At 41.9% G+C, this 22473-nt stretch overlaps 1 protein-coding gene across 1 annotated transcript; it reads left to right on the top strand.

The window, feature by feature from the left end:
- Nucleotides 1-6354: 6354 nt before the first annotated feature.
- On the top strand, nucleotides 6355-21502 carry ufd1l (ubiquitin recognition factor in ER associated degradation 1). Its single transcript, XM_084325821.1, has 12 exons — nucleotides 6355-6484; nucleotides 6863-6995; nucleotides 7242-7274; nucleotides 7357-7478; nucleotides 8128-8258; nucleotides 8383-8455; nucleotides 8564-8632; nucleotides 8738-8806; nucleotides 9371-9421; nucleotides 9515-9603; nucleotides 16792-16876; nucleotides 20755-21502. The coding sequence occupies exons 1-12, from the start codon at nucleotides 6482-6484 to the stop codon at nucleotides 20827-20829; spliced, it is 933 nt and encodes a 310-aa protein (XP_084181947.1). The 5' UTR covers nucleotides 6355-6481; the 3' UTR covers nucleotides 20830-21502.
- The last annotated feature ends 971 nt before the right edge of the window (nucleotides 21503-22473 follow it).

The raw sequence follows: 22473 nt of genomic DNA, 5'->3' as shown, positions 1-22473 counted from the left end.
ACAGTGAAGTCTTTCTTTACAGAAGTGATCCTAAAGCTATTTTCCTAAATATTCACATCACTACTACAAGGTAAGAAAACGGTATTTTCCCAGTCTCCAAAATCACTGCCGACTTGACACATGACAAAATTCCTCCACATCTGAAAGCCGTAAATCAACTTGCCGGCTCTTTCCACAGCAAAACGGTAGACACGGGCACCCGGGTCTAGAAATGCAGGCTTCAATCTAGTACTGCTCAGCACTGTTTCAAGATACACACTGACCTCTTCTTCTTCTTCTTCTTCTTTAGAATTTCCGGCAGTGTAGATGCATCGTGGCGTATTACTTCCCTCCGCAGTTCTTTTGATGAGCTGCTCTTCTTCTTTCTTCTTTTGAATTTCCCGCAGTGTAGATGCAACATGGCGTATTACTGCCCTCCTCAGTTCTTATACTCCGCTAGTGGTTTGGTTTCCATAGTTAGGTCTCTGGTAAATCAACTTTTGATTGTTTACACTCTTCTTCTTCTCATCTTCAAAACACATTACTATCGTCTATCTCCTTCTTCTCTGCTCCTCTTGCCTGTCCAATACTAATAAATACAATAACGCTATATCCTCTGATACAACTCTTGACTCTATGATCAGCTGGTGGTTCTCATCCATGCCAAAGAAAGATTTAAGAGAGAAGGAAGAGACTCAACTCTACCAAACTTTTATAAAATATTTCCCTCTCTTTCCTATACCTTTCACATTCTAGGAAAACATGCCTGACAGTTTCAGTCTCTCCACATTCACACCGCCTATCTGGATGTTTTCCCACAATGCACAAGGTACTGTTCAACCCACAGTGTCCCAGCCTCAATCTACACATCTTCACCCTATCGCTCCTAGACCCATATCCATCCACCTTGATTTTGACCCGAGGCTGCAGAGAGAAATAGTGCCTTCCCTTGGTCCCCTTTTCCCACTCAGCCTGCCACTCAGCCTCAACTCCTTTCTTTATCTTCTCTCTGAGTTCTACTCTTCCCATTGAAATGCCTATCTCTTCCTCCCTTCCCAGGCTCTGTTTGGCAAGGGAGTCAGCCATCTCATTTCCCGCAATCCCAGCATGCCCCGGAACCCAACAAAACTCCACTGACCAGCCTGCCTTCACAATCCTATATAAAACCAACATTATTTCCTGAATGAGATCAGGGCGAGCTTTAGACCCACCTGCACTCAGAGCCATCAGTGCAGCAGCCGAGTCAGAACATATGATCACCTGGCTTGGTCCCACTTCCTCCACCCACCACAATGCCCAGAGAATGGCAAGCAACTCTGTCACAAATACAGAGCTGCCATCAGAGATTCTCTGTCCCTTACCGATCCCTAACCGAGGCACACACCACCCAAAGCCTGCCCTCCCACTTTCAGGATCCACAGAGCCATCAGTGAAAACCTCGAGAGACCCTGATTCCAGAAGGAACCTCTCTATTTCTCCCACAATCTCGCCCTTATCATCCTCCATCAAGAACCTAAATTCAATGACTCGATCAGGCACTAGCCAAAATGGCACTGACAGCCAACGAGTGTGCTCCACAACCCCCCCCCCCCTGATGCAATCTCAACTTCCTGGCCCACTGATCAATACTGGCCAAAAAAGGCTTATACTTATCCCCATCTCCTGAAAGTAAACACCTAGCTGGGAAGGACAGACTTGTCCCACCCAATTTTGCCCAGTACTGTAGCCCTAACTTTACTCTCCTCAGGTTTAAGGGCAACTCCCCCATTTCCACCAATAGTGCTGGAACTGGGGTTGTCTTATTCTCAGAGCCTTGCACTGAAGCACATCCAGCTTTCGTAAATTAGACTTGACCGCAGAGCCGTACACATAACATCCATAATCAATTACTGACCTGATCATCGCCTGATATATCATGCACGTGGTCTCTCTATCCGCTCCCCACCCACTCCCAGCCAAACTTCTCAGCACATTCACTATTCTTTCACACTTTGCCAGGGTTTTCTCTATATGAACAGCCCAATTCAGTCTTTCATCGAACCAAACTCCCAAAAATTTAAACACCTTCACTCTCTCTAAGGGAGATCCATACATAACCAGCCTTCCCCTAGGCACCTTCTTTCTAAAACCAAAAATCATATAATTAGACTTAGAGGCGGAGATTTTAAAACCCCACTTGTCTCCCCATTCCTCTACATCCCCCAGAGCTTTTTGTACCTGCTTTAAACAATACTCAAGCATTCTTCCCTCTTTTCCATATGGCCCCATCGTCTGCAAATAAAGACAACCCAAACCCTCTTCCAATTCGCCCAAAAATGTCATTAATCACAACATCGAAGAGGACCGGACTAATCACGCTTCCTTGCGGGGTGCCATTTTCTATTTTTACAGTTTGAGGTTTGCCCCCCCACACGTACTTGGATCGTCCTGTCTAATAGAAAATCCTTTATCCAATTAAACTATCTCCCTCTAACTCCTAACTCATACAATTTCAAAAGCAACCCCTCTTTCCACAAAGAGTCATACGCCTTCTCAATATCCAAAAATACACTTATCACTACTTCCTTATTGTCAAAAGCCTGTCTAATGTCCTGGTCTAGAACCGCTACTGATTCCATTGTAGACCTGCCATTTCTAAACCCATTCTGATACCCAACATAAAGATCCTTACTTTCTAAAAAATAAACTAATCTATTAGTAATCATCCTCTCCATAATTTTACACAATACAGACGTCAGGGCTATGGGTCAGTATGACCCTGGGTCAGCCGCTACTTTACCTGGCTTCAAAATAGGAATGATGGCGGCATGCTTCCACTCCTTTGGCAAGCAGCCTTCTAGCCACACATTATTAAACAAACCCAGTATTTCAACCTTTACAAATTCGTCCAAATTCTTAAATAATTCATAGGATAATCCATCTCTGCCATGCGTCGTATTTGCACCAGCCTGGATAGCATCCCCTAACTCTTTCATTGTAAAGTACAAATTAATCAGAGTATTATTTTCTGAGCTCCTTCTCAACTTCCACTCATTCTGCGACAGCAGTTCAGTTCTCTTTCTCCCTCTCTCCTCCCCCAGACTCCCAGAGCTATGCACTGCCTGAAATGCCTCCACCAGCATGTCTGCCTTATTGGTAACTGCTTCTACCCCACCCTTCTGAATCACTGGAATCGAGATTTTTTTTTATATATTCCAGCCATTCTGTGTACAACTGCCCACAACTGCCTCACAGAAGTCTCAGGGCCTAGTGTTTCACAGAACTTCCTCCAACTGCTCTTTTTAGCATCTTTAATAACTCTTCGTGCTACTCCCCTTAACCTCTTATATTCTACTGCCTGGCACAACCCTGGGTACTGTCTCACCCTCTTATATGCTTTATTCCTATTCCTTACAGCTACGTCACATTCTTTATTCCACCAGGGAACCATCTTTCTAGCTCTGGGATCCTCCTTCATAGGGATTGTGTCCTGCGCTGCCCTATGTATCATCTCACTAAGAGAAGCATTCCACTCGTCTACACTCCCCTCAGAGTACTGACTGAATCTCTCCTATCAACTTTCGGGCCGCCTCCAAGAACTTTTCCCAATTAGCTTTCGAGAAATTATACCTGGGCACTCTCTCCTCAATTTCTATTATCAGATCCCTTCCAAATCTGCACAGAATAGGACAGTGGTCGCTACCCAGAGTATAACTATCCAGCGCATCCCACTCTCCAATTCTAGCTAAATTTGAAGAGGCAAAACACAAATCTATATGACTGCAAGTATTCCTTGAGACATCAACCCTAGTCGGTCTATCATCATTTATCATAACTAGCTCATGCTTATCCAGAATCTCCTCAACCACGACTCCATTACTGTCCTTACTATTGCTTCCCCACAATGGGTTATGAGCATTAAAATCACCGACCCATATAACTGGACATCTCACCTTCTGCATAATTTCATCAAATTCAGACAAAATAAGTTGTTTACAAGGATTATATAAATTAAGCACAGTTATGGGACTATGGCTCTGATTACTCCAAACTTCCACTGCCACACACTCAAGGTTAGATGTTATGTCCTATACTGCCCTATACTGGATCCCTTCTCTAATGAAAGTTGCACACCCTCCACCTATTCTATCAACTCTGTCTTTTCTTTTTTTTTTATCCACTTTTTCCTCCCATTTTCTATATTTTCTCCCATCCCAATTTCGTATCATCCAATTCAACCCTCCCCTGTCACGAACGCTGTTTCTTGCCTCCCACAAGCCGGCTGCAATGTGGACTAAGTCATACATAGCACAAGTCCCCTCCGGTACTTGAGGTAACAGCAGTCGCATCTTTTCACCTGCGCAGCTCGATCTCTCAGTGGCGAGGAGTAACGCGTGGGAGGCTCACGCTGCCCCCGACACTTCCTGATTCTACTGCGTAGGCGCACCAACCGACCTGTAGGAGTCGCTGTCCACAACGCCCGATCCCCACCCATCAGTTTCCCACCCCCTAATACGGCCAATGTGTATTAGTACAGACGACCAGCTAAACTGAAAGCAGATTTTGTGGCGAGCGCCTTGCCCACTACGCCACGTAGCCGCCCCAACTCTGTCTTTTCTTAAACACTCATATCCTGGAATAACAAACTCAAGGCAAGGTTTCAGCCACGTCTCCTGAATGCAAATTAACTCAGGTTTCACTCTGACTTCCTCCACAAATCTTTTTAACTCCTGTCCGTTAGCGGTCAGCCTCCGGGCATTCCACTGAAGAATATAGAACATCAGTGATCTAATCCGCTTCCTTCTTCCTCCATGCTGCTGGCCCCCTCACTCTCCCTGTCTGCTGCCCGCCCCCTCCGGCCTCCTGCCCGTGGATCCCCCTCACCCCTGTCTGCTGGCCGCACCTTCCGCTGCCCACTCTTGCCTGTCTGCCCACTTTTCTTCTCATTCTCCTTTGCCCCTAGTGCACACTGCTGTTCACCCCCACTTTTCTTCTCATTCTCCTTCTTCTCCTTCTCCTTTGCCCCTAGTGCCCCACTCTTGCCTGGCTGCTGTTCACCCCCACTTTGCTCCTCATTCTCCTCTAGTAGCTTATGGATTTCTTCCCCTCTTATCCCCACCCCCAAGAACCTCCCAGCTGCTTCAGCCACCGTTCGGCAGGCGGTTGACTTTGTGCCACTGTCCTTCACTCTCACCAACACCTCTACCATGAAAGCCAGAAACGCTGGCTTGGTCATTATCACCACGTCAGCCTGAGACGCGGCTGGCAGACCAGGACCAGACCGAGACGCGGCGGGTAGAATAGGAGACGCGGCTGGCAGAGTTGGAGCAGAGTGCTGACTCCCCTGCTGCACCCTGTTCACCCCCAGTCTCCTTTCCTTCTCTCTCGCAGTCGCAACTGACTTCACTGCCTCGGCATATGACACCTTGTTCTGGTCCCTCACAGTTTGCACTTCCTTGGCCTGAGCAACATATATATAGATATACAAATGCACCTCGTCCCATTTCTCCATTTCTGCCTTGCACTATATAGTATTGTATATTAGTACACTGCACAGTATTGTATATTGTATGGTAACTACGTCTATTCTGCATCGAACATTGTACTAAACTGAACACTGACCTTTTTTCTTTTTTTTACTTCTAATTTTACTATGTTTTATTTCATACTTATCTTGTCTTGCACAGTCTCTGGAGCGCAACAGTAAGAAGCATTTTGTACAAAAGTATTCTGTACTTCTGTATGACAACTATTAAAGAAACTTGAAACTTGAAATGTTCTAGAATGTTTGGTTATGACATCATACTGTGACATCACAAATGTTCTAGAATGTTTGATTATGACATCATACTGTGACATCACAATATGTTCTAGAATGTTCTAGAATGTTTGATTGTGACATCACAAATGTTGTAGAATGTTCTATTATGACAAATAAGCCGGTTCAATTACTTTATCTAAATCCAATCAATATTCCTAATGCCGTTTCAATGTTATAAAAATAAACATAACATTTATAATACAATAACCTAAAAAGCGTTGGCTCCTCTACACCAGTGATGCCTCGTGACCTAATGAGGTGGTTCTCTTATTTATTTATTCATTTGATTTTTACTGAAAATACACGTAAACAAGAGCACAGGGGGTATCATCTGTCAAGTGAACATTTGAAGGTAATACCACCCATTTTGTGTCTCAGGGGAGTAAAAAAAAAGGGGGGGGGAGTAGCTACCCACTGACACTTGAGCTGTTTTTATCATGTGCGTTATTTATGTTATGTTAAACTTTCTTTAAATGAAATTATAATTCGATACAAAAAAATACGGTAAATATTGAGAACAAACAAGTTCAGGAGGCTTTACTGATTGGTTAGCTACTGCTCGGTCGTCACTTCCTGCTGTCAGCACACACTTCCTGACGAAACGGAAAAACAACATTGGGAGATTCACAGCTAATTCTTTTTTGAACATAAACAAACTACCATAGCTAAGTTTCCAATTGTATTAAATTGAAATCTGTCAACATGGTGAGTACCACTCTGTAAGATTGTTTACTGGTAAGGTTATTAACAAATTGAACCTGATGGAGATGGTATTATCCTACCAAAGCAGTTAGCAAGTGGCTAAAAGCAGCCGAAAAAGAAAGATGCTCTGTCATGATTCTATTGAAAGTGATTAATACATAACGTTATGTGGCTGTCAAAGTAATATACAGTCCATTACTGTATGGTTCACATGAGTCGATTTTCGAAACCGTCTACTAAAGTTCGCAGACGTTTCATTACAAACAGAAACAGAGTTGTTTTCCCCACAAAGCTTCGCGAACTTACGCGAACGTTCGCGTAGCATAATGCCTTGTTGAACGCACCTCAGGTTTGATCCAAGAATTGTGTTTTTGTTCACAGTTTTCTTTCAACATGTTCGACCACCCGATACCACGGGCTTTCCAAAACCGCTTTTCCACTCAGTACCGGTGCTACTCTGTGTCCATGCTGGCAGGTCCAAACGACCGGTCCGATGTGGAGAAAGGAGGAAAAAGTGAGCATTTACGAAAGAAACGATTAGCTGTTCTAGGCTATTAATGGTGACTGACAATTGGATAGAGGTGTAACTAGCTATGCTAGGCAGGCCCTGTGTCTAAAAAAAATAACAACGTTTTCCTGTGAATGACTCTGCTCTGAGAATGGCTGTCCTTGTGTGTTTATGCAGCAGGGTATGGACGCTTTGAAAGATGCGAATAATGCATAATAATACAAGTCTGAATCAATGTTTTTTTTCTTCCAGTTATTATGCCACCTTCAGCCCTTGACCAACTCAGTAAGTGCAGCTTTAACAAAGATATTTGCACATAATATACCTGTTATAAGGTTCTTACCCTTATATTATTTTTGACATACAGGCCGGCTTAACATCACCTATCCAATGTTATTCAAGCTGACCAACAAGAACTCGGACAGAATGACACACTGTGGTGTTCTGGAGTTTGTTGCAGATGAAGGAATCTGTTACTTGCCACACTGGGTAAGAAATACAGTGACAAGTCTTAAGTCTGTATCAGAGGTAGCCGGGTTGTCCAACTTGTCCCCAACTAAGGAAATTCCTAGTCAACCAGTCATTAGTTGATTTAATGAATACATTTTTTAAACATGTTTGTCTCTCCTTCTGCAAATTACAATTATGCAGTGGCGTGCACTGATAGGGCCTTGAGCCCCTGCCCCTTGTGCCCTTCCATTATTATTTTATTTTTCAAATATGAAGATGGAAATATTTACTACTATCCACAAAACATATGATGGCAAAAATGTATCCACGAAATAAATAGACTATCTATTTTGATAGTACCCTGCATGCCCCCCCCCCCCCTTGAGCCCCTGCCCCCCAAATTGTCTGTGCACGCCCCTGCAGTTATGTGAGAGAACCTCTTAAATGTAGTGCTTACTAAAGACTGAAGCTCATTTGTGAATATTATTGTGATGTCAGAGATGTGCTTATCTGTCTTGACTCGAGATAACTCGCTAAGCATAAAATAAAATAAAAAGCATTCACTACAAAAATTCATAGTTGACTAGGACCCTGTAACACAAATGCACACTCAACACTTCCACAGCCAGTCACAAGCATCTGGTCACCCAGGCCATGGTATACATTGTTTGTTTGTTTTCCCCTGCAGATGATGCAGAACCTCCTGTTAGAGGAGGGGGGTCTTGTCCAGGTGGAAAGTGTAAACCTCATGGTGGCCACCTACTCCAAGTTCCAGCCACAAAGCCCAGACTTCCTGGACATTACAAACCCCAAAGCAGTGTATGAAATACTACTTGTCGTCTTTTAATAAGTGGACATTTGTAACATCTTTGATATTTCCATGCAACATCCTGTAATGATTTCTGCCAGAATTACCAAAAGTGTTTACTCATCTGTTTCACAGGTTGGAAAATGCCTTGAGAAACTTTGCCTGCTTGACGACAGGAGATGTCATTGCTATCAATTACAACGAAAAGGTAATCCTTGGGAAAACTATTTGTTCAAATTCAAACTAAATGGTCTAATGCTCAAGTGTTTCCCCCCGCCGCAGCCTCTTTATTTGTAGCCATGCTTATTTGTTTCAGATTTATGAGCTCCGGGTGATGGAGACCAAGCCAGATAAAGCGGTATCCATTATCGAGTGTGATATGAATGTAAGACCCATTTACCTCACTTACCTGTCGTAAAACAACACAAGGTTGATTCATTGGTCTTGTGTACTTTGACTCACAAAGCAGTGACTCTTCCCTGTGTCTCAGGTGGACTTCGATGCTCCGCTGGGCTACAAAGAGCCTGAAAGACGGCCTCAACATCACGAGGAGCCTGCGGTAAGGACCAAGCGTGTTGACTTGTGTTTCGTATAGACTTGTTCGCTGTTTACAAACATACTGTGTTCGAGCCAATCAGCAATACCAACTGAGTCACGTGACTAAGTTACTCCTGACCTGCGCAAGCTGATGCGCTAAAATAATATGACGGGGCTCTTTGGGGAAACCATGGCACTCCCCTGACTAAAAGTGGTTTCAAACAAAACAGCTGGATGTCATTTAGGCAAATCAGCATGGCTTTGAGTGTGATTCTTTCACCTTTTACATATCTAGCTTTGGCATGGATTGATTGTTTAGATCACTAGCATGGCTAACAAATGCAAATATATTGTAGTCTGCCCCGTTGTTCTGACCAGGATTACGTTCCTTTCTGCTCCGGTGATGCGCCCGCACACTGAGTCTGATGTATACAGCAATCAGGTCTATAGGAATTACATTTGCTAATGTGATACATTTTTGATGTTCATGGGAATTATCATTGTTAGGCTTGCACATAACATAATCATAATCAAAGACCCCATGTGCATGAACGAGTACTGTAAGAAAAAACCCTCTTCTCTGCAGGAGGAAGACGGAGACCCCAGCAGTTATGCCGACATGGATATGGGATTCAGAGTAGGTCATAAAGAACATTTATATTTTTATGAGTCCAAACAGCTGGTGTCAGTGTAACCCAATTAATGTCTGTTTGTTTTTCATGATACCCAGGCTTTCACTGGCTCTGGTAATCGTTTGGATGGCAAACTGAAGGGCATTGAACCCAGTCCTGCCCCCATTGACCCAAGTGACATTAAAAGGTTTGAAAATTAAGGATTTTCTTGCATAGACATGTATGGTGACCTGACTGATTAAGATGATCTTGTGACAAGGGTCGGGTACCAAATTCTAGCAGGTAGATTAAAACCTACCCAGGTAGAAAATAATCCGAATTACAACAACGTGCAATTATCATTTCATAATAGACACAGACCAGCGTAGACCTTACATTTTAGAAGCTATGATATCTAGCTATTCAGCCCTGCGTTCTGCATTGCCATGTGACAACTCCTCATATGATAATTAGAATCAGAATCAGAAAGGTCTTTATAGCGGAATTAAATATGAAGGAATTTGATTTGGTTGTTTTTGGTGCGACATTGACGGACAGACAATTATGGTAGAATAAAAAATAAAAAGGTGTAATAAAATGGAATATAAACTAAATTAACATAGAAGCACAATAGAATAGAATAGAATTATAAAATTAAAATGGGAATAGCCCAGGGCTGTACAACTGTGCACGATGTGGTCACGCTGTTTCTATGTGCAGTGAAAACTGCTGTGCCACTCCCACCAACAGCCATACGAGCAACGGGTCCAATGCGTCTAACATGCTTTGCGTCCTCTCTCTATCCCTGTATGCCCAGGTCACGGTAAAAACCTAAACTAATGTTATTGATTGATTGATTGAAAATTGTATTAACAGATTGCAGAATGGGTACAATACAGTACGGCTCAATACACACAATTGTTAAGGGGATGCAGACCAGAGAGACTTTCGTCTTGTTTACATCAGGGTCCCCCATTTTCAATTCATTATGACATACACAACATACAGATGTATATCATGACATACATGACATACAGATATACAGTACTGTTACATTTATGACATAGATAGACAAATATACAGTACTGTTTAACAGAGATCCTAACAGAAACTATATACATTCGAGGGGGAGGAAACTGTACATTAGGAGGGGGTTGGGTGGGTGGGGGTTTGGACATTTACGGGGGCCAGTTTCGAATTGCAGCCTCTCGTAGGTGCTCTTTGAAGGCGGTTTTGAAGGTGGGTAGGGACTATGGATTCACATAATTTTATGGCTGTGGGTAGGGTGTTCCACATTGTTGTGGCATAATTGCAAAACGTGTTTAGTCCCTTGTTTGTGCCGAATCTGGGTTGAACATGATTTGTGGAACTCCCTCTGGTCTTGTGGTCGTGGAATTCACTGACCTTTGGAAGTATTTCGACATGTACATGGGTATCTTAGTGGTGTAGTGTTTTTTTTTTTTTTTATCCACTTTTTCTCCCATTTTTTATTTTTTCTCCCATCCCAATTTCGTATCATCCAATTCATCCCTCCCCTGTCACGAACGCTGTTTCTTGCCTCCCACAAGCCGGCTGCAATGTGGACTAAGTCATACATAGCACAAGTCCCCTCCGGTACTTGAGGTAACAGCAGTCGCATCTTTTCACCTGCGCAGCTCGATCTCTGTGTCGAGGAGTAACGCGTGGGAGGCTCACGCTGCCCCCGACACTTCCTGATTCTACTGCGCAGGCGCACCAACCGACTTGTAGGAGTCGCTTGTTCACAACGTTCGATCCCCACCCTTCAGTTTTCCCTCCCCGTAATACGGCCAATGTGTATTACTGCGGACGACCAGCTAAACTGAAAACAATGTGGAGAGCTGGATTCGAACACGCAAATCCTAGCGTCTCCACACTGGTGGCGAGTGCCTTGCCCACTACACCACCTAGCCGCCCAGTGGTGTAGTGTCGTCTACTCTAAGCCATCCTAGGATGTAAAAATGGGCAGGGGTGAGTGAGGTGGGTTTTAGGAGTAAGGGCAAGCAGTAGTCAGACCAGTTTGTTTTGTGATGTTTGTAATCTTGTTTTTAGTGCCTTTGAGGTGCTTTGGTACCATGAGGTTCAAGCATAGTCGTAGTACCCTTGAATGAGTGCTCCTGTTAGAGTCTTCAGGGCATTCTTGCTTACCAGAGAGAGAGAGGAGATCCGGTACAAGAATCTTGTTCGTTGGTTGACTTTTTGGATTACATTGGTTGCCATTTTGTCACAGGAAGATTGGTTGGATAGGCTAGGATGGAGCCCAGGTGCGTGTATATTTTGAATTTCCCTAACGGAGTTGCATTTCCGTGTTCGGTTTGTGCTATCTGATTGGCCACTGATTTTTTTTTCAGCGCCAATCGCGTTACTCCTAACCCCAACCTTAACCAACTACGAAAGAGAGCGACTTCGAAAGAGTTGCCAAGCTTAACCAGTTTGTTAGGAGTAACGCGATTGGCGCTGAGAAAAACGTCAGTGGCCAATCAGATTGCGCAGACCGAACGCGGAAGTGCAACTCCGTTAGGGAAAATATACACGCAGCCCAGGTATGTAATTTCATCACTCTCGCAATTTTGAAGTCTTTGGGGACGTATCCCTGTTTTATGGAGAGGTTTATTATGTGGGTGATGACTGGGGTGATGGCGGCTGCTGAGTCTCTGAGGAATTTGGAGGGGATATTGTCATGGCCAGTGGCCTTGTTAGGTTGGAGGGCACTCAGTTTTTTAAGCACCTCATCTGTTGTTACCATTTTGAGTTTGAAGTCGTCTTTGCGGACCCCTAGGTTTTTGTAGAAGGCTAGGATGTGTTCTACCCCAAAATGCCCTAAGTGGGAGGGTAGTTTATTAACCAGTGTTGTGGTTAGCTGCTGACGTTAACTAAGCTGGCAAAACGGTTAAGCTAATCCTGGAGCCGCTCACAGTGGAGTGTCCTCTGGACGACTTAAGTTTTGTTTTTGCAGAGCTAGCTCCAACAGTGAGGAATGGGAGGGGCTGATCCAGAGACCCTTTCATAAGAAGATAATATATTCCTTTATTGATCCCCTTGGGGAAATTCAGGCATCAAAGCAGCATGGGGGAGGGGGGGTATGGGCATGGTAAGGGCATGGTCATTGTAGAAGACATAAATACAGGCAATCAAGTTATAGTACAGTAGAAAAGTAAGAAATAGGCAGTGTAAACAATATAATTAACTCTGAATATACGCATATGAGCAAGTAGGCAATGTAATCAAAGTTGCAGATGAGGGTCTGTATGCCCTAGCAGTTATATTATACATTCCCTCTCTCTTTCTCTCCCTCTCTCTTTGTTTGCATGTCTCTCTATTTTTAAGTAGCCAAAAGTTACACTACGAAAACGAACTGGATAGTTGATAATAATTGTTATTTTACTTTTTTAACTAGTCGAAATATTCAAAAATCACTAAAGGCCAACTTGCAGGTTAACCCCTACTCTTATATTATGGGTAGTTTACATCATTGGTATCTAATTTCATTATTTATTTATTTCCATTTGACGCCGGAAATGCCACTCGGAATGGGTTCAAAAGGTCCACGCACGAATAACATGCATGGAGCAAATGAAAAAGCTTATCAGACGCTAGCAGGGCCGTGACGTCACTTCAGGCAACTTATGCCCGTCCGGGTCATAGTACTACTGGCTATATGGCTCTGGCTAACGTTACCCCGCTAACGTTAGCATTATGTCGACTGTCGTGAACCATTTTAATTCGGGGCATGTAAAAGAGTTTTTGGAACGAGTAAAATGTGCAGGTCCTCTTCTCAGACATGTGGGGCAAAGCACTTCACGTCGCGGCATGTTGATACGATAGTAGCCCCCTAGCCCCACTCGGTGCATCACAGTCACGAAACGGGCTACCATGATAGCTATTGGCTAACTAACGTTACAAGCTCAAACACCTTATAACTACTACTATTGTCGTGTCCATAATTTCCCTGGCAGAATACAAAGGTATACGAAGAGGAGAGAACCATTTTAAATTGGGTGATGTTAGGAGTTTTGAGAATGCTGGCTACCAAGCTAGCTAACTTAGCTACTAACGTTATATACACAATATATACAACGACACAATGATTTACATTATTACAAATATGGTAACGTGGTTGTGGCTTTTACAAATAGTGGTTCGCTTTAGAGATGAATGGCTATGATCACGGAGCAATAGTGTTAGGTGAAACGGATACTAGCTCCTCGGCTAGTAGTAGCAAGGCTCTCTGCTTCCTGCCACTACCTGCTGTGACTCTCAGAGCCCCTCGCTGCCCTGCACCTGATGTGACGTCATCATTAAGATGACACACGCACGTTATGAACCATGGATTGAGGTTGTGGTTTGGTCGACAAAATGTTTGATTAAAAACGCTAAAACTGGGTCAATTTCGATAATTCCCCCCCCCCTCTTCATGAAAGTCAGCGTTGGCCTAGTCACATTGTTTATTGAAAAAAAATACAACCTGCAAGTTGGCCTTTAAGTCTGCTATATAAGCAATGCTCCCTGTGTGTGTGAGTGTGCGTGTGTGAGAGAGATATATATGTATATTACTGTCTCATATCTTGGGTCTTTAGAAAGACCAGAGGAGTGTGATAGTATTTACTGAGGATGGCCAGATAATGTTGATATTTAAACGGCTGGGCGATATGGCCTAAATATGATATCGCGATATTTTCTGACCTTTCGGCGATACACATCACGATGTTTTTCCTTTTCCCCCCAAACAATTCATTATGAGGCTTACCAAGACAGTATTTCAGTTTGCAAGCTAACATTAAAGACAAAAGACCCATGCATTTAGCATTTTTATATTATATATTAGATTTAGATTATTAGATTATATATTGCATATATTTAGCATTTTAGAATTTCGTTTTTTTAGATTATATATTAGATTAGATTTATAGTACTTATTTTATTAAAAAACGTTTGACTGTTTAAAAATAAATGAACGACCACACTCACACATGACGACTAATTTCTTTAATTGTTACATTAGATATAAATACTGATATTTTTTTATGTAAATACAAACTAGTAGCTTATAACTGGTAATCGAATGCTTTTGCATACATTTATATGAACTATTCCACTTACCAATGGCCAGGTGAAGCCTGTGCCCAAAACACTGGAGTCGAGTCCACTTGTTCAAAGCCAAGGCTTTGACAACGTTGGCTCCGCTGTCTTCCACGGTTGTCAATGGAACCATGTCCTTTCCTATGTGGAACGTTACCACATCTGTGATCTCCCTCCATCGCTTGCTCTTCTTGTCATAAGGGATGCTGCTGCTGGCAAATGATGTAGTTAGCGTCGTCTGTTTTGGCTGTGGTTTTAAAACACTCAAGGTAGTAGGGCTACCGCGCAACTTAATGCTTTCGGCATATTGGTAGTGTTTCCTCCCGTTGCCCCGACTTTAGCTTTACAAAGTTTGCACAGAATGGTGCTTTGACTCACGTCTGTTTGCGTGTAGCCGAACCAGGTCCATATCACTGAATAAATTCTACGGTAGAGTCCTCGCTTTCGTTTTCGCCTTGGTCACTCATCTTGTGGCACCGAGCCACCGCCTCCCTGTCTCTGGCTAGGTGTGTGCGCTTGCGTGCGTGTATGTGTACAGTAAAAACATACGGTACATGACATCATGACATTTATGGCATAGGGACATACATGACATACAGGTATATACTGTAGTACTGTTACATTTGTGACATATACGATATGCAAATAATATACAGTACTGTTACCCAGAGATCCTAACAGAAAATATTATATATATATGATGGGGATGAGACTGTACATTAGGGGGGGGGGGGGGGGGTTGGACATTTACGGTGGCCAGTTTCGAATTGCAGCCTCCCGTAGGTGCTCTTTAAGAGCGGTTTTGAATGTGGGCAGGGGTAAAGTGGGTTTTAGGAGTGAGGTTAAGCAGTAGTCTGACCAGTTTGTTTTGTGATGTTTGTAATCTTGTTTTTAGTGCCTTTGAGGTGCTTTGGTACCATGAGGTGCAGCCAGGCATAGTCGTAGTACCCTTGAATGAGTGTACTGAGAGTACCCATGATTTTTGCCATTTTGTTATCGTGAAATTGGTATTAAATTTAATTCTGAGTGGCATTAAAAAGTCTTAAAAAGCCTTAAATCTGACTGGGCTAAACCTGCAGATACCCTGATTAATATCGCCTAATCTATGTTTTAAATTATGGCTATGTGTCTAATCTGCCCGTCGCATTATCAATGACCTATTTCCAGTCAACATTGTCGAAGCAGATTGTTTTTTTATCGGTTCATTTCCGTTTCATAGCATTTAGAAAACCCCTCGTTTTCATGGGAAAAAGAGGATTCCATGATAATCGCCCCGTACTGTAATATTCTAGAACGTTGTCATTCGTCTGCCTATTTATGAATCGTTTTCAAATAAACGCTAGATTATCGATAGTATATGTGTACGTGTGCACGCTAGTGCCGCGCGCTGAAAATCTATTCTCTCAGTTCCTGATCGCTCTGAGTCAAACAGCCATATCACAAAAAAAAGAAAAAGCTTATATCTCTGTGAAAACGGGTCTGATTATCCTAATACTGGTAACATAGATTCCTTACCTGAGATCAGATGGTATCCAAAGATTATTCCAATTCCTGATCGTCATTCAAAAAAATCAATCCTTTTATTGATCCCACGCGTATACTGTAAAAACACATAATCCCCGCTGCTCTGAGGGTCCAGCATGAAGCTGATCGACCCCGGTTACATGAGTGAGAAGTAAAATGTGGAGTCTGGGTCTTTTTTTCTCATTCATTTTCATTGAGTCCAATCCAAAAGGGTGAATTACCATCTGGGAGACGATAGGGGGCGCTTTTTTCACATCTGAGCGCCTGAGGTGGCTGATTTTCCAATGGTAGACTCGGTTGATGAAATATGAATTCAGATCGCTAATAAAAAAATAAAACGAGAAAAAACGAATATTTCGTTATGGGCATTCAACCCGCAGGGGGTAAACCCGAGAAAACTCGGGTTGGGCATCCAAAGTGTTAATGAACTGTACCCGATATTTATATAATATCGTCATATTGCCCAGCCCTACATGCAATGTAAAAAAAATTAGGAATGGTTTGGGAGAGGGAGGTAGAGAGGGGTTTTATTTTGTGTGGTGTTTCACAACTATAAATAACAATGTTCTAAATAAATAACATGTTATATGACAACTGAAATTAAAATGCTGTTATTTCCAGGTACCGGTTCAAATATGAGTGGTACCCAACCCTACTTGTGACTACACACAATGAGCTCAGCAGGTTCACAGCTGTCCAGTTCTGAACTCAATGTGAACTGTGAAGATCCTATCCTGGTGAAGTAACCTTCGACCTCTTGTACTTTTCATTACAGAGGCATTCCCAACTATGAGTACAAGGTTGGCAGAATCACCTTCATCAGAAATTCAAGACCTCTGCCCAGGAGAACTACAGAGGAGGTAAGTGAGAAAGTTCCCAGAGTTCCCAGAAATTCAATACAGTGTTCTGAACATTTCCTTCTCTTGAACAGCATCCAATCTCGACAGTGCGCACAGATAATCATATTTATTATGTGATTTGTTTAGAATTTTAACCAGCGAACTCTAAGGCCCAATACCAATACGCCCCCCTTGCCCTACCTCTTTGTTTTACATGTGGCTGCGTATCGAGGGGTAGTGATAATCTAGCCCTCCAAATTAAGTGTTTTCAGGGGAGAAGGGAGAACGTAAAGGCTTACGTTTCTGTAGTGATATATATTTTTTTACGTATGTGATACGTATCTATATAAGCATATTTGGGTTTTTGCAGAACTTTGCACAACACCTTTCATCGCATGTCTCTTTTTTTCTTTCTCGCTCTTCTCCAGATGCACACTGTTCCAAAAATGATTACAACTATTTCCACTGCCCCAAAATTTATGATTTTAGGTATCTTGACGGCAGACACAATGGTTGTCAGTTTTAACAATCGGATACTGTTAACACTTTGAGTGCCGACAACGTGTATTGTCGTCTTATCATGCCCCCCGTTGAGTGCCGACGACGTGAAATGTTGTTTGATTTTTTTATTAGCGATCTGAATTCATATTTCATCAACCGAGTCTCGCGTTGGTACAGCAGACCCTCTAGGAGCTCAGATGGGAAAATACCGCCCCCTATCTATCCCTGTGTAACTGCAGGTCATTCGATTATACTGCTGGATCCCTGTGGGGGGAGCCTACTGGCTCCACTGTGCTGGCAAGCCGTCTGATGAACATGGAAGTGATCGCGGGTTGGAAAGCAGCGTGGAATATATATTTACAGCAGCCAATAATCAATCAATAAACGCGATCGATATTTGGAATGGCGATCAGGAATTGGAATAATCTTTTTGGAGAACATCTGATCTAAGGTAAGGAGTCTGTTACCAGTTTTAGGATAATCAGAGCTGTATTCACTGAGATATCAGCATGTGCCGTGTGTGTGATCTTGATGAAATGAGAGAATAGATTTTTCAGCCCGCTTCTATAGCGTGCATAAGTACACATATACTATCGATAATCTAGCGTTTATTTGAAAACTATTCATAAATAGGCCGACAAATGACAACGTGTCTAGTGTATTCGAGAATATTCCAATAAATGCTGTTTATGGGGGAATCTTTCAATTTTCCGGAAATTTTAGAGAGAACGATAGCTTTTCGAAATGCTATAAAAAAGGATATGAACCACTTAAAAAAAAAGTTTCGACAATGTTGACTGCAAACAAGTCATTGATAAGTGACGGGCAGATTAGACACATAGCCATAATTTAAAACATAGATTATGCGTTTTTAACGCTAACATTGAAGTGGATGATGGCATTCAAGGGGGTAAAAAGGAAAACAAGGCCGGCACTGATGGTGTTAAACTGCTCAACGGGATGAACCGAGCAGTAACACTCCTCATTCCGGGTTTGTTTTCTCGTAGAAAACCAATCTCCATGGCAAAATGTAGGAGAGATCTGTCCGGTTACGGAGAAGCGGTGGTGTTTCTTAACTCGCAGCAGGGTTTCCGTTAGATTTTTTTTTTGTCGGTCTGAGTGTCCGGTAGATTTCAATCTACCGAACAAATGGGATCAATTCCGGTCAGTTTATTGAGCTTAAAAACAATTGATAGGCCTATATAAAATAAGTCCCTCGAGACTTCGTGCTGCTGCCGACTTGAGGTGTCGGTGGGCAGTCTGCCCGACATTAATAAACCGCAGTCTGTTATAATCACATTTTTATGAGCTAACGAATTCCGTTATATTGGACATTTGTATTAATTATATCAAGCGAAGAACTGAGAAATTTGGCAGAGAGAGACGGCAACATTATCGTGGGTTTGCGTGATGTATCTCCACTAGGGCTGGGCGATATGGCCAAAAACGTTATTGCGATAGAATTATTTTCATATAACTCGATATCGATAATTATCGTCGATATAATGTCTGTCAAGTTTAATTAACTTCTTATGCTGCTGCGAATGTCTCGAGTCGAGTTGATGTCGTCATCAGTCCGCGCACGTTAGCAGTTAGACGACAAGCGGAGTATCTCATGACAATGTACTAAATATCACCTAAAATACTCTCTTCCGCCGCAATACATTGCAACGACGTCCACTGTATACCCCACACTACTATAAACGTGGCCTCAGAATTCACGCCACACACATACTCGGCACGTAAATATATAAAATAGCGCCGTGCAAGCTAATTATCATAGCCAGCCTGTTGTTTCTAAGCGGAGTATCTCATGACAATGTACTAAATATCACCTAAAATACTCTCTTCCGCCGCAATACATTGCAACGACGTCCACTGTATACCCCACACTACTATAAACGTGGCCTCAGAATTCACGCCACACACCCACTCGGCACGTAAATATATAAAATAGCGCCGTGCAAGCTAAATAGCCTAGCCAGCCTTGTTGTTGAGTCCTACCTCCGGGTCTCCTTCCGGGTCTTCTTCCGCTGTCGGCCATCTCCTTCACTGATTGGTTGTTAGTGCGTCTGCTCATATCCAAGCTTGGAAAATCGATATATCGAAACTTTGCGACCACGTTTCATGTTTATTTCGAGGAAATAATTTATCGCGATAGTTATCGTTATCGTTTTATCACCCAGCCCTAATCTCCACCTCCCAACGACTTGGTGCTGGTCATAATGTCCGGTGAAAATAATTCCCTCTAAGCACAATTTGATTATTTGAATTGTATTAAAATAGGCTAAAATTAAATAGCCTATGCGATGAACGAAACAATCATTACATTTGTTTCATCGTTGCTTCACCAAGCAGGTCTGTCTAATAATGACAACAGTGTGTCAGCGCGAGCTTGCTGCTAGATTTACGAGAAGCATGGAGCTGCAGACCCGTAAAGCAGCAGTGTTTTCAGGTCCGGTCGGGGGACCGCTCAGCAGCGCCCCCCACCCAACAGCTGAATTGCCAATGGCTGAATTGGAGTACTGCACTGTGCCGGTAAAGCTGGTGGGTTCTGTGGGTCTGCAGCTCCATGCTTCTCGTAAATCTAGCAGCAAGCTCGCGCTGACACACCGTTGTCATTATTAGACAGACCTGCTTGGTGAAGCAACGATGAAACAAATGTAATGATTGTTTCGTTCATAGCATAGGCTATTTAATTTTAGCCTATTTTAATACAATTCAAATAATCAAATTGTGCTTAGACTCAGGGAATTCTTTTCACCGGACATTAAGACCGGAGAGATTAAATATGTCGGACTTCAACAGATTTTGCCGGTCAAATACCGGTAATTACCGGCTAACGGAAACCCTGACTCGCAGGTGTTGCAGATATGTTGAGGAAAAACGCTGAGTTGTGTGGCTTTTTCTCTCCTTTCTCTCCAGACACATACTGTTCCAAAAATGTCAGTTCCACTACATTTCTGTGAAAATAATAATAATAAAGATTGTAGGCACACATTTAACGTAATCTCAAAATGCGCTGTAAATAATTGCTGTATTTGATACATACAACAAATACGTAGGCATATTGTTATTATAATTATGTAACTACACTGTAGGTTACGTTTTTAGGCCCTGCAAAAATCAAATAAGCTGATACGTACTCGTATCACAGTAATATGTACAGTACGTCCTTTACATTATTTTACTACTGCGGGCTAACAAGGGGTGTCCCATGTCCTAGGTACAGATTTCAACCCCTTCCTGTGCTCCATTCTGAAGTGCCATGACCCAGTCGAGGGCCACAGTATTTCATGTAAAGCTCATTCCATTAATTATGTGGGAACTGGGAAGTGGAATGATATATATTATATGATATAATTATGTCTATTTTTGTTTCTCCTTGTCATTATTAGGAGGATGCCTTGAGCAGATTCATCGCCTTCTCTGGTGAGGGACAGTCACTACGCAAGAAGGGTAGAAAGCCTTGAAGCTTTCATTCCAAACTGAAGAGACTGGCTTTACCTGCACAAACTCACTATATCCACAGCCCCCATAACCATTCAAATAAAAAGTTTAAATGTCCATGAAAAGAGCTGGGATTAAGTTTTTCTGACCCATGATCCTATTTGACTATATATAAATTGATACTCCAGTAACAATACCTTTTCTAAATATAATTATCAACGTGAACACTGTAAAACAAGTGCAAGCAGTAGTTTGACATGTTCTTCTGTCTAGACTCTAGAGTACAGGGTTACTGGTTTGCTCCCAGACAGAAGGACGCATCACAAAACATTTTTTAATGACTTTTACTTTATTGGAGACAAGCAGTCCATTTTGGTGCATTTGATTTAATGTTATTTAAAAAGAAAATACAAAGAATTATAGTAATTCAAAGGTTGGGTTACACCGTAATGGATACACCTTAATTACACTTTGTAAATGCTTATTTTACATTGTTTGGAACCCCGGATATCATCTTAAATGAACCTTGCTTGGAAAATAGCCCTATGTTCCAAGTGAAAGAAACATTATTTTGTTTATGAGTGATTTCTGAGATTCCGGGCCTGTTTGATTCTCTTGAGTAATGGTCATAAGTTGCAGATTGCTATTTGCTTTGTTTATTTATAAACTCGAATAAAGTACTGTGTTTAAGATGCACTGTATGTCTTTGTTTGCTTGTTTGTGTGCAGATAAAAAGAGACGAACTGACTGTTTTCTTCTACTTAAGGGGAGACACTGCAGGTGAATAGGGTAAAAAAAATTAACTAATAGATATCACAATGAAACTTCCCCAGTTGATTACTTATATTAAGACAAGACTTTTTTGTATTACAAGTTCTGAAATTGTATGTTTAAATATGCAAATGAGGCATTATCTACTTAAATATGCACTAATTTGCATATAATTCCAGGACAGAAATCTGAACATTGGATAAAGCCATTTTCAAAATTATAGTTTCATTTTGTTGACATATTAGAGCCAAAGGTTATTACAGAGGGGATTTTGGATATCTCTTTTTATCACTCCATAAATCAGAAAATACTCCATTCAGTCCATTTTTATGGTAAAATTCCATATTTCGCCATGTTTTTGGGAATAAAATGTGATATAAATCAGGGTATGAATGCGATATCAACAAACCCTTCTGTAAATACCTTCAGAACATAGATATGAATAGAACTGGAAGGTTTGGTGTATGTGAGTGCTACTGAAGTTCTGGCTCAGAGTATGAGGAAAAACTCTTAAAACTCATTTTTGGGAAAACGCCTTCAAAGTTCTGTATTGTAAAATGCCATATTTTTTTTTTTAAACAGATATTTACAAACACAATACCTAATCAAACCATTAGTAATAGACAACCTAAACACATGCCTGATAACTGAATAATAATAATAATGATGTTATTGAACTGAACAGAAATACACACAGGCTACAAACAGTGTAGTACCCCCTAATAGGCAAAAAATATTTGAATAGATATCACTATGAAACTTTCCCAATTTGTTATGTACATATAAACTAAGAAAAAATATATTGCAAGTTTTCTGAAATGTATGTTTATATATGCAAATGAGGCACTTCCCCATTAAATATGTGCACATTTATGGATGCAATAAGGCAAAATGAT

Source organism: Notolepis coatsorum (assembly GCF_963971535.1).
Source record: "Notolepis coatsorum genome assembly, chromosome: 1".
In the NCBI taxonomy this organism is placed as follows: Eukaryota; Metazoa; Chordata; class Actinopteri; order Aulopiformes; family Paralepididae; genus Notolepis; species Notolepis coatsorum.
This window is presented reverse-complemented; position numbering and strand designations above follow the sequence as displayed.